Genomic DNA, 12,293 nt, shown 5'->3' with positions numbered 1-12,293 from the left:
AACTCGACGTTCAGGCGAGGCGGATCAAACTGATGACCTCACATATCCTAAACCATTTCTTTGACCACGAGAAAAACGAAATAATTTTATCATAATGAATTTAACTCTTTTTCATATTTAATTGATCGCTACCACCTACGTTTTCGTGTTTTTATTCAATTTTTTCTTATTCTTCATATTCTTTGGTTCTTCATTATACTCTTTTTCTTCTTCTTCCTCGTCAACTTCTTCACATTCTTCCACTGAAAAACCATTTTTGTAGACTACCACAAAACTTGTTAACCCATCAAACTCCAAGAACAAAATCATTTCTTTTCTCATAAAAATAAAAAATAAGATAAAAAAAATTAATGAAAGAATATCAACTCGTTTATAAAATCATACACAAAAATATGTTCTACAGCACATAAGAAATAAAAAGCACAAACGTAGATAAATAAGATAATTTATGTTTTACATCAATATTTATAATATTTTAAACTTTTAAGAGGTTTCGAAATATAATATTTAAACCTTTTAAAAAGTTTCAATATTTATATATTTTAAACTTTTAAAATTTAAAAATTATAATATTTAAAAACTTTTTAAAAGCTAAGAAGTTTTAAAAGTTTCAATATTTATAATATTTAAACTTTTAAAATTATTAAATATTATAATATATATTTTTGAAACTTTTTAATGTTTGAATTTGTTCAAATAAAAAACTTGATCACACCGAATAAAACTTTTAAACTTGGACGCCTGATAAATGAAGTTTTCCTGCTCATTCGTTGTTGTTGGAAGAATATTAATCTTATTTATACTGGTTATGAACCATTGTGTGAAAATGTTCTAGCCGATGTGGGATATTGTACATAGTTCTTTTATTTCCATAAATTTAAAATTTTCCATTTTCTAAAAAATTCTGGAAATTTAAAAAATGTTAATGGATGACATGTCCGATCCTGATAGGTTGTTTAAAATAATTCTTAATCTACAAAATTCTGGAAATTTTTTTAAAAAAGTTAATTAGTGAAATGTCTAATCCCTATTAATTGTTTAAAATCCTAGGTGGACAGCTTAAGAAGCTTATAGCTCTTACTTTTATTTAATTAGAGTTACTTTAATCATCCAAATAAAAGAATAGCCCAACTAAATCTATTAAATTAGTAATAATTAATAAAAATCTGAACAATGACTAATATTTATCGTGGATCTTTGTCATTTTGTTCAATCTCTCAGTCAAAAAAAGGTTTTGAGCTTAGGACTCTCTTTTTCTACGAGAGGCTATCCGTGTCCAACTCTTAGTGGACTATCCAGCCGGAAAATACAAGTTTTTGCCGGAATTTTGTATCAACGATTCGAGATTTTATTGGGATATCGTAATATTTACCAAATCTTCTTTTTCCCATGGGATTATGGCGAGTATTCTCACGATTTTCCCTTTCCAAGTTTGATTATCTTCAAAAGCGTGACTCCTCCGCCGCTAGGGTTTTTCTCTGGGCTTGGGTATTGCTGTCGCGACAAAGATCTTGGCATTTTCTTATTGTTAATGGAGGATAGTCCGGGGAAAGCGATGGAGAGCATGTCGATTACGGATGACACTCCCATTGTACTCACGGATGAGGGTGACTTCGGAGCTGCAGTAGAGTGTCGATTAAGTCTATTAGGGAAGCTGCTCAATCCAGAGTGTCAGATTATGGGGAAGATGATTATGAAGATGCCTCGAGTGTGGGGAGTGTATGAAAGGGTTCGTGGGATCGCGTTATCAAGAGATACCTTCCAGTTCATCTTTCAACTGGAAAGTGTTTTGGAGAGAGTCCTCAAAACCGGATTCTGGACTTTCTATGAGTGGGGGATGCTACTGGAGAGATGGATTGAAGTTGCACCAAGTTCCTTCCTTACAACCATTCCAGTCTGGATCGGTTAAAGAACATCCCGGCGAACTATGTTTCAATAAAAACCATCAAGATGATTGCAGGGAGAATTGGCCAGGTCAAGGAGATTGCCTTTGATCCGGAAAAATCTCAATACAATGCCTTTGTGCGGGTTAAGGTATTGTTCGATATCTCCAATCTTCTGGTGAATGCTAAATCCATTCAACTTCCCAATGGAAACTTAGCAGTTGTTAATATTGAGTACGAGAGGGATAGGAAAAGTTGTTTTCATTGCCTTCGTTTGACTCATGACAAACAAAGATGTCCCTTCTTGCGTAAGAGTGGTGTGATGAAAGAAACAAGTTCTATACAAGAGGCATCGATGAGGAATAACATGCGGAGCTCAACTCGTTATAATAGATTTCCCTCTGACCTGGCGAGTGATATACTCCATCTCCTTAAGCACTCATGTCCACCAGGGTTCCCTGCTAAATCAAACGTGTTAGCTCCTAAGGTACCATCCGAACTGAAACGTTATCTTTTTTCGGGGGATCCGACATTGCTTAGTCAAAGAGAACAGATGTTGCGTTTGACATTAGATTCTATTGCTTCGGACACCCGGGCTCAAAATTCTATGTTAGGTTTGGAGGCTCCTCCAACCTTAACACAATCGCTAGACAAAGGTAAGGGCCCTGTCTTTGATTTCTCTAAACAAGAAAGGTGTGTACCAGTACCTACTCCGGGTCCTGCGACTAATGATAAATTTGCCCCAATGATGAGTCGTGAGCCACTCTTGGACCTTCATGGTAATCAAGAAAGGTTTTAATGCCCCAACTCAGAACCCGCAATGTGACCTAAGTCAAGGAGACTTGGAAGCAGCGGTTGCGTCTGGTTTCTATCCTGGTTATACAGACTCTGGTGGAGTTCAAGCCAGTAAAAGTCATAAACAAGGGGCTCTATCAGCTTTGAAGCGGAAGCCTAAGGCTATCCTAAGTGTGAGACGAATGGAGGAAGAAAGTCTTAGCTCAGCAGCTACCTTAATCAATAAGCACGAAGCTGATGGTGACCGGGATGAGCTCCCTAAGCTTTTGAAGAGAGATGGAATTCTTTGTGATACCGAGAATTTTTTGCCTAATCAGATCATTCCCCTAGCGAAATGGTGGTTACAGAAGTTGAGGTGCAGCGAGATGGTGTGCAGCAGTCAGGTTTGGTGGTTTCCCATAAACCACCCAATTCTCAATGAGTGTTACTAGTTGGAACTTCCAAGGCATGGGGAGCACCTCAGCAGTTCGACGTCTTAAGGAAATGCGATGTGAGCATTTTTCAGATTTTTTGTTCCTCCTGGAGAATAAAAACTCCATTATTCACGTAATGGGTGTTAAGGAGTGGTTGGGGTAGATCAAGTCCATATAGTGGATCTGGTTGGTCTTAGTGGTGGATTAGCATTGTTCTGAAAAGACAACTATCATGTGGCGGTGTTACATTTAGATTCGAGATTAATTGACACCAAAGTCACCAAAAGATCAGTGTCCTTTTATATCATGTATGTTTATGGTGACCCTGCACGTCATCTGCGACCTGAGGTCTGGGAAAGACTCACCAGAATTGGGATTCAGAGAGATGACCATGGATGCTCACTGGTGATTTTAATGAAATTATGGATAACTCTGAAAATCTGGGAGGACCACGGAGACCTGAGAGCTCTTTTTATCCATTTTGGACCATGGCAAGGAATTGTAGAATCAAAGAGATTCCAAGCTCTGGGAATCGGTTATCTTGGGGTGGAAGAAGAGATAATGTGTGGATCCAATTCCGTTTAGACAGAAGTTTTGGAACAGTGGCTGGTTTGATCTGTTCCCGAGGGTTAATACGGAGTACCTCGATTTGTTAGGATCGGATCATAGGCCAATAATCACTAGATTGGTTGATGTTGAGTTTCAGTTGAAAGGAAGGTTCCTGTTTGACAAACGTTGGATCAATAAAATTGACATGGAAAAGATTATTAAGGAGCAGTGGAGCCATCCGTGTTCAGGTAATGCTAGACTAGTAACAGAAAGCTTAGCCAAATGTCGGAAAGCTCTTTCCCGGTGGAAGAGAACAACTGTGACAAACTCCTTGACGCAAATTCAGATGCTTCGACGGGATCTGGAAGTCGAATCCACTAAAATGTTTCCCAATTTCCGTCGCTTGCAACAGATCAAATGGGCATTATCTGTGGCTTTTTGAGAAGAAGAAATTTACTGGAGACTTAAAAGCCGAGAGTCATGGCTTCTAGCTGGAGATAAGAATACAATGTATTTTCATGGCAGTATCAAGTATAAAAGGTTAAAGAATAGATTGTCATCTTGAATGGACAGGAATGGTATTGAGTGTTTTGAGGAAGGTTCAAAGGGGAGCATTGATGCGGGGTACTTTGCGGAGCTTTTTCAGACATCAAATCTATCGGGTTTTGAGGAGCATTTGGAAGGGATGTACACAAGAGTGACCGGTGACATGAATATGCAATTGATTGTTGAGGTTTCGGCTCAAGAAATAAGACAAGCAGCTTTCAATATCAAAGGAGACAGTGCTCCTCGAGCGGATTGATGGACTGGCGCTTTTTTCTGGAAATATTGGTCAATTGTAGGACCATATATCACAGCTGAGGTGCAGAAATTCTTTGCAACCGGGGTGATGCTACAGGACTGGAACCATACTCAATTATGTCTTATTCCTAAAAAGCCAAATGCGAATCAGATGGCAGATATGAGGCATATCAGCTTATGTTCTGTCTTGTATAAGATTGTCTCTAAGGTGTTGTGCACTCGCCTTAAACGATGTCTACCGGCTCTAGTGTATGAAACTCAAGGGGCATTTGTATCAGGAAGGTTTATATCGGATAACATCCTCATAGCACATGAGATTGTCCATGCCCTACGAACTCATTCGAAGTTCAATGAAGATTTCATTGCACAGACATGTCAAAGGCATATGATAGGGTGGAGTGGGATTGTTTGGAGCATTTGTTCATCAGGATGGGTTTTCATGCTCAATGGGTTCAGTGGATCATGGTATGTGTTAGTTCTGTTACTTTCTCGGTTCTTATCAATGGAAGTGATTATGGGTTCATTAAACCGAGTCGTGGGATACGTCAAGGATTTCCCTTATCTTCATTTCTCTTTAATCCTATGTGCCGAGGCCTTAGTTCATTTTATGCGAAGGGAGTCAATCACAAAGTCGGTTAACAGGATTTAGGTTTAATGAATCATGTCCGATGGTACAACACATGTTGTTTGCCGATGATAGCCTCTTTATCTGTCAAGCCACAAAAGAAGAATGTGAGGAACTTATAAGCTGCCTCCAGATGTATGGGAAAGCTTCAGTTCAAGTGATTAACTTTTCAAAGTCGGCTGTTACTTATGGGAAGAAAACAAGTGAGGAAGTTAAGCATATGGTGAAACAAACGCTGAATATTCATGAGGAGGGTGGAACAGGATCTTCTCTGGGATTACCTTAATTTTTTAGTGGCTCCAAACAAGCCTTGTTGGGGTTTATTGGAGAGAAATTACAGAATAGGCTTCAAGGCTGGCATGCGAAATCTTTATCTTTGGGTGATAAGGAAGTTTTGTTGAAGGCGGTGGCGATGGCTTTACCTGTCTATGCGATGTCATGCTTCCGTTTAAGCAAGAACTTGTGTATGAAATTGACTAGTGCCATGTGTGAGTTCTGGTGGAGCAACTGTCAGGGGAAGAGGAAGATTGAGTGGGTTGCATGGAAAAAGTTTTGTAAATCAAAATCTGAGGGTGGTTTGGGCTTCAAGGACTTAGGGGATTTTAATCAGTCCTTGCTAGCTAAGCAAGCATGACGGATTCTAAATAACCCAGAATCTCTCGTTGCAAGGTTCTATAAGAGCAGATACTTTAGGAAGAAGTCGATACTGGAATGTGGTACGGGCTAGAGACCCTCCTACGCATGGAGGAGTATAATGCATGGTAGAGATCTACTAAAGTCCGGATTGATGAAGAGTATTGGTGATGGTCGTGATACTTATGTGTGGATGGATAAGTGGATTCTTGACAATCATCCTCGAGCTCCATATCGAATGCAATCAGTCTTTCAGGTTAATCTACGAGTGTTAGACCTTCGTGAAGCGGGTCAGAATCAATGGGATAGGGGGAAAGTTCAAGACTTGTTTCCCTCAGATGATGCAAAACTGATATTGTCTATGCCAGTGAAAGAGGGTCATCGAGATCCTTACATTTGGCCTTATACTAATTCTGGTTCTTATTCAGTTAAGAGTGGATACTGGCTTTTGCAGACGTTGCCATCAATGTATGAACCACGTAATGCTGACAAGGTTAAACAAAATGAGCTCAAGGCTAAGGTTTGGCAAGTGAAAACTGTTCCAAAAATTAAAAAATTCTTGTGGAGAATGCTTTTTGGGGCTCTAGCGGTCTCTGAGCGTCTAGCTTCACGAGGTTGTAGTCGTGATGCGATGTGTTTGCGATGTGGAGCGCAGTCTGAAACCATTTGTCACACATTATTCGTTTGTCCGGTGGCAAGGTAAGCTTTTGCCTTGGCAAATATTCCTGTTCCAAATGGTGGTTTTTCTAGGGAGGATATGGAGAAGAACTGGGAACATTTGCTTGTAATAATGCAGGATACCACGATTCCTGACTCGATAAGATTTGTTATTCCGTGGTTATTATGGGGGATTTGGAAACACCGCAATACCTTAATCTTCCAAGGCAAACACGGGTTATACGTGAATTGGTATGCAAGGCACTAGAGGATTTCTCTCAATGGCAAGCTGTCCAGGCTTTGCCTGCGTGTTCAAATCTGCATTGTCATAATAAACAGAGCTCCATAGAAGATAAATGGTGTAAACCCATTCCGGAGTTTGTTAAATGTAATATTGGATCCTCATGGTATGGCAGGTCTAGAATGTCGGGTGGAGCTTGGCTCGCAAGAAATGCTCATGGACAGGTCATGTACCATGCACGAACAGCTCTCCCAGCCTCTGAATCTCGTTTTGTCGCGGATCTTCAGTGTCTACTATGGGCTCTTGAAGCTCTTGTTATACTCCAGATTCCTAAAGTGGAAGTTGCATTGGATTCTGCTCTGGTTGTTGAGGCACTTAATAATCCTGCAGTTTGGCCGCGATTTAGCTTAATGTTGGGTAGCATTCATGAGATTCTTTCAAAGTTTGCGTCGTGGAGAGCGTACACTATCGATGCTGCGGAAAATTCAGTAGCTCGGGCGATAGCGAAGAGTGTTACAAAAGATGGTCATTTTCAATCCTATCTCTCACTTGGAGGGCCTTCTCGGCTTCATGAGCAAGTGAAAATTGAGGCTGTTTAGGTGTTTTCTTTTTCTGTTTTATGTCAGTTTTTTGTTATGTTCAAACTTTCTTGGATTTTATCAGATGACAAAAAAAAAAAGAACAATGACTAATATTCTAATTAATTTTATGTATTTAATTGTCTAGTTTTATTTAGTGTCAAAGCTTAAATAGGTGTCTGACAACGGTTTGCGCCTATCAACTAATTTAATTTCATCCCGACACAAAAGTAAGGAACAATGCACGGATGCTGCAAAATGAAGAGGATCCGTGAGCACAAAGCTCTCACTTGAAAATTTGAAATATCCAAGATGACAGAAATTTATGGATAAAACATGGACCGGAGATTTCAGTTTCATCATAATGTTTCCCACCTAGATCTTAACAGGTATAAAAAAGACATGTGATCCAGACTGAGCGTGGGAGATGAGTGAAGATCATAGAGTTAAATGTTTGCTTTGTGTTGTCTCCTCCATTACATAGATTTTTTTATTCAATTCCATTTTTATAATGTTTTTATGTAAAATCTTAAGGAAAGCCGAAAAATAACAATATCAATTCATTTTGTTAGATTGATTTCATCGATCATAAAGTCCACTCTAATGATAGTGTTAACACACTATCATTTTGTGACAGCACTTGGCCAATATATCTGTTAGGAAAAAAATGATAGGTAGGTACATGAAATGTCGAAATATATGATAAATAATTATTTATACAAAATATCATCATTTTGAGGTGGTAAAGAGGTAGAATATACTTCATTTATCTATATTACTTTTCTATTTTATAGCTGTTTAATAAAATGTAATTAATTAAACAATTCTTTTTAAAATAATTTCTTTTTTATATTATTTGTTTTAATTTTTCTGTTTTTATATTACTATACTGCATGCTCCTACCAATAAGAGCAATTACAACTGAGCAGTAATTTCTTTCCAACAAAAATATTGCTATTACATGTTACCCCCTATAACTGTATCATTATTCTTTTACCGATTAAAAAAATAGTGCATTATTTCACCAATCAATATCCTCTATATAAAATGCTTAAACAATCACCACCTAAAAAAAATAGTAATGGCTTTTTGAAAAAAAAGAGAAAAAGAATCATAGTCTATATTATACTTACACAACTTTTCTGTATATAAAAATATATATAACTGATTGGTTACTAACTTACTATTTGGATGAATATTCATCATACACATAAACTTTATTATTAGAATTCAAACAGGAAAGGCAAGATGACAACATACTCATATTATATGATCATAAATTGATACAATATTAACAATAGATGCACACTACACATCACACACAAAAATAAGAAATACTAACGTGACATAGGAGCCTAATGTTTATTATACATCTATATATATGATATATGTTAGGAAGAGGAGGGATAGAGTATCCATGCACGGCCAGATATGGCTGTGAACTGCTTAAACCTACCATAAAACATTACTATTATTAGTACAAATTTTCCGGTTGGACTCCATCGTCCTGCAAATCCATAACCTGCATCTTCACAACTACCATCACTCATGACGTTCAGACGGCGTCCACAGCTATACCCGGTCGTGAAACCCACATTTCCATATGCACTGTCGTCACAATCATTAGAATTTGTTGTTAGGATTAGAGTTCACAGCTTTCATGAAATGAACTAATCATAATTTTTTTTTTTTTGGTCAAACCCATGTCCTTTAAATATCTATTTTTTGTTAGTTCTAGTTCTATGTTAATGTCATGTTACACACAAGTCCGATTCTCCACATGGGTTGAGAGTGTTTTCATTTGCATAATTAAGGCCCAAATACTTTTAGAAAACTTTTTTTTTTTTTTTTTTTTTTTTTTTCATTTGCATAATTAAGGCCCAAATACTTTTAGAAAACTTTCTTTCATACTTATGTGCACATTCCTAAATCTGTTTACAAAGGTATTAAATATGTTTGTGCACCAAGTTCATTTAGGAGCTTAAGTTATCCACGCCTTCTTATTCTAGGAGACTTTTTAGTCAGTTTTTTTTTTAAATTTTAGTGATCTGTATAATAATATGGATGCGGATAATGTAATATAGATATATAGAAACATACCTGATAACTTCGAGAATGATATTAAGGACATTGAAATTGAGTGGATCACTTCGTAGTTTTTGCCTTTCGGTGATTGAAATGAGAAATATGCATATCGTCAAAAAGGAAAGTTGTGATACGAACAGCCCACTCTTTGTCACTTTCTTTCTATTTCCGGAATCATCATCTCCTTCTTTATTTATCGTCTTTTGTTCAGTCAACGGCATAAACAATGTGTATGGGGGAAGATACCTAAGCAACGCAATTTTAGTTTTTTACTTATTAGCCCAAGAATTATTTTATATAAAAAAAACAAAGAATAATGCTTTGTGAATATGATGAACTGGAGACTGATACATTCTCCACTACCTAGCTCGAAGGGACATTTATTTTACTGAATCTAAAACCATGGACATATTCTGCTTCACTCCATCATTTCTTGTCTACCACATATTCTTGGAGGTTCCTTATTTGGTGAATTATATATTCCAAAAACTCTTAAGTGAAAAACACCTTCGAAATATTTACTTTAAGTAATGGAGAAAGTTTTCATGTTGACAAAAATGTCCTTTTCCGGCGTTAATCTTTTTGTGGAAAATTTGACAAGCTCACTGAGAAATCTTTTATATTATATTACCGAATCAACACTTATCTTGAATATATAATTTTTTAGGTATTCATGTATCTATATTTTCAACCCATAATTAAATTCAATCAACAACCCAAATAGACTGCGTTAGTTATAGACTTATAGTTAAAGATTAATTTTCGTTAGTAAAAGAAGCTTTGAAAGCTGTTGATTGGTGGATTTAGCCAAAATCAATAGCACTAAAACTAATTGATGCAAATATTTTGGTTGTACCACCTACTCTCATAGGTGAGCATGATTGACGCGGTACGGGTTAAAGAATCTTAGAATAAAATAATAAATGTTATTTTGGTAAAGAATAAACAATATAATTGTTAGGAAAATATTTGCTTTTATAGAAAAGTTAGGTAAATGATTTAAAAATTTTCCAAACTATGTGAGACAATATGCGCATGCATGCAGAGGATATGTTTGGTTTTTATGTAGTGAAAAGTCTAGCCAACTTTCATGTGGTGACCTTTTTTATTGTATTCGATCGTATTAAAAAGCACTATCTCAATTGTTTTAGTTTAATTTATTGTTAAAAAACACAAGATACAACTTGCACGTACTATATAATTAAGTCTATAAGAAACTTCACCTGCCTATGTGTATGTCAAAATTTTAGAGGCGAAAAATATGTCGACATTATGCACATAATTTGAGTCCATATATGCATATATATATATATATATATATATATATCAGGAAAGGATTTAAAGCAACTGCAACTCACATCATTAGGGTGAAGAGTATGAGGATAGCTGGGGAAAGTGTAGAGAGGTCAACAATAGTCTCCCCGGTATGTCTTGAATTGACCACTTGAAATAGTGATCCAACCAACTTCTCGTACGAACTCATTCCTTCAAGAGACTCGGAGCTCCACTCAAAGGTGCAAAAGAGAAGAAGCTGTATCATTAGAAACCCTAACACCGTCAATCCTAGAAGGACACATAGACGAACGGAGAGTAGATGGGAGTATCCCATCTTTTTGTGGTTCTTGAGAATGTAACTATACTCGTCTCGTTTTGTGATCTTATAAAGTCCCCAAATGAGCAAAACCAAGAAACAAGGGAACAAAGTGTTTCCCATAAGTACTTGAGGGATTAAGAGCCAGATGAGACCAGAGTTCTTGCGAAAGATGATCATGTTGTCATTCGTGGGGACAAATCCACAGTTTGCAAACGTGGAGACAGTTGTGAAGACGGAGAAGGTGAGAGGTGAGATTTCTTTGGAACTAAGGACATCTCTCGCCGATTTAACAAAGTTTACGTACACAAGAAGCAACAAAGAGCCAGCTAGGTTTGATATAAGATGGTAGCTAAGAACCACCGAGTACAAGCACTTAGATGCCCTTTCATCGATCTTGCTACGACCCTCGCAATGATCTACTACAGTCTCAAGGTCACTACGGCCATCCTCTATCGGAAGGTCCAAATTAAAAGACCCCATAAGATGTCTAATCTTGTTATGAGGGAAGACGAAGTTGGTGAAATGGGATAAGTAGAGGCTGAGAAAGGAGGTGAAGATTTCGCCTCCGAGCAACATGAGGATAGTGAGGAAGATAAGTTGAGTGTTGGAGAAGACTTCCATGTCAACGGTGGACATGGAAGAGACGGTGATGGCAGAGACAGAAGTGAAGAAGAGGTCCAAGTCATGAGGACGTGAAGTCGTTCTTGGCTTTGTGATTTTGAGTGCCAAGAACCCTAAAAAGGAGAAGAATGAGAAGTAGATGAAGTAGAGAAAAAATAGGGAACTAGATTTAGTAAGCTGCGAACGGAGTTTAGCTAATTTTGCAGCAACTCTCTCCATTTTTAGTTCTTGAGTCTGTCTATGCATTATTATTGGCCATATAAGGTGAGTTTATATAGTACAGATTACACGTACATGAACATTTTCAGCCACATATTATATGGTGACTATTACTGATATGATACCAATATATAACATTTTCCTCCACTTCACGTCGTTTTTTTCCAGAGATTTTCTCTTTCCAGTTTCGAAGGAACACGATAAACGAAATGAGAAAAAAAAAAAGAAAAGAAGCAAATATAGAAATGCGTAATTTAATTGACGTGGCGAAATTCTCTTCCTTAATTGGATGAAACGAATTATTCTTTATTATTTGTTTGCTCCACAATCTTTCTTTCCCTACCCTGATTACGTGGATTTTATTTTCAACATTAGATATTCTATTTTAATAGAAAGAAAATGAATAGATAAAAATATGTTGATTCATCCAATTCCATGCATGATACTTTAGCCTATGTAGAGAGCAATTCATCCAATTATTGAGAATAGAATTGTTGGAATTAGGAACAATTGATCGAAGGAAAGAATGCTTATATATAGTATATATCAGTAGTTCAGTACTATAGCAAAAAGACTTTAACAATGGATGAAGTGATTCA

The 12,293-nt window shown here is 36.9% G+C and overlaps 4 protein-coding genes across 5 annotated transcripts; 3 read left to right on the top strand and 1 right to left on the bottom strand.

The window, feature by feature from the left end:
• The first annotated feature begins 1,531 nt into the window (after nucleotides 1-1,531).
• Nucleotides 1,532-1,909, top strand: LOC147940204 (uncharacterized). Its single transcript, XM_087461194.1, has one exon. It carries the CDS (start codon nucleotides 1,532-1,534, stop codon nucleotides 1,907-1,909), a length of 378 nt encoding a protein of 125 aa, XP_087317320.1.
• Nucleotides 1,910-4,205: 2,296 nt separating this feature from the next.
• On the top strand, nucleotides 4,206-5,700 carry LOC147940203 (uncharacterized). Its single transcript, XM_087461193.1, has 3 exons — nucleotides 4,206-4,422; nucleotides 4,483-4,906; nucleotides 5,361-5,700. The coding sequence occupies exons 1-3, from the start codon at nucleotides 4,206-4,208 to the stop codon at nucleotides 5,698-5,700; spliced, it is 981 nt and encodes a 326-aa protein (XP_087317319.1).
• A 120-nt stretch (nucleotides 5,701-5,820) lies between these two features.
• LOC109125949 (uncharacterized) lies at nucleotides 5,821-7,196 on the top strand. Its single transcript, XM_019228765.2, has 3 exons — nucleotides 5,821-6,398; nucleotides 6,450-6,608; nucleotides 6,773-7,196. Exons 1-3 carry the CDS (start codon nucleotides 5,821-5,823, stop codon nucleotides 7,194-7,196), a joined length of 1,161 nt encoding a protein of 386 aa, XP_019084310.2.
• Nucleotides 7,197-8,422: 1,226 nt separating this feature from the next.
• On the bottom strand, nucleotides 8,423-11,799 carry LOC104707320 (sodium transporter HKT1). 2 transcript variants are annotated; one of them, XR_015564635.1, is made up of 3 exons: nucleotides 10,619-11,733; nucleotides 9,075-9,506; nucleotides 8,423-9,009 (listed from the first exon to the last, which is right to left on the bottom strand). XR_015564635.1 is itself a non-coding variant. In XM_010423648.3 (3 exons), exons 1-3 carry the CDS (start codon nucleotides 11,719-11,721, stop codon nucleotides 8,567-8,569), a joined length of 1,551 nt encoding a protein of 516 aa, XP_010421950.1. In that variant the 5' UTR covers nucleotides 11,722-11,799; the 3' UTR covers nucleotides 8,423-8,566. The 2 variants fall into 2 exon arrangements, 1 of the variants encoding a protein (XP_010421950.1); XM_010423648.3 differs by having other exon boundaries at nucleotides 8,423-8,783; nucleotides 9,276-9,506; nucleotides 10,619-11,799.
• Nucleotides 11,800-12,293: the final 494 nt, after the last annotated feature.

The sequence above is a fragment of the Camelina sativa genome, chromosome 8, assembly GCF_030686135.1.
Source record: "Camelina sativa cultivar CO46 ecotype springtype chromosome 8, ASM3068613v1".
NCBI lineage: Eukaryota > Viridiplantae > Streptophyta > Magnoliopsida > Brassicales > Brassicaceae > Camelina > Camelina sativa.
This window is presented reverse-complemented; position numbering and strand designations above follow the sequence as displayed.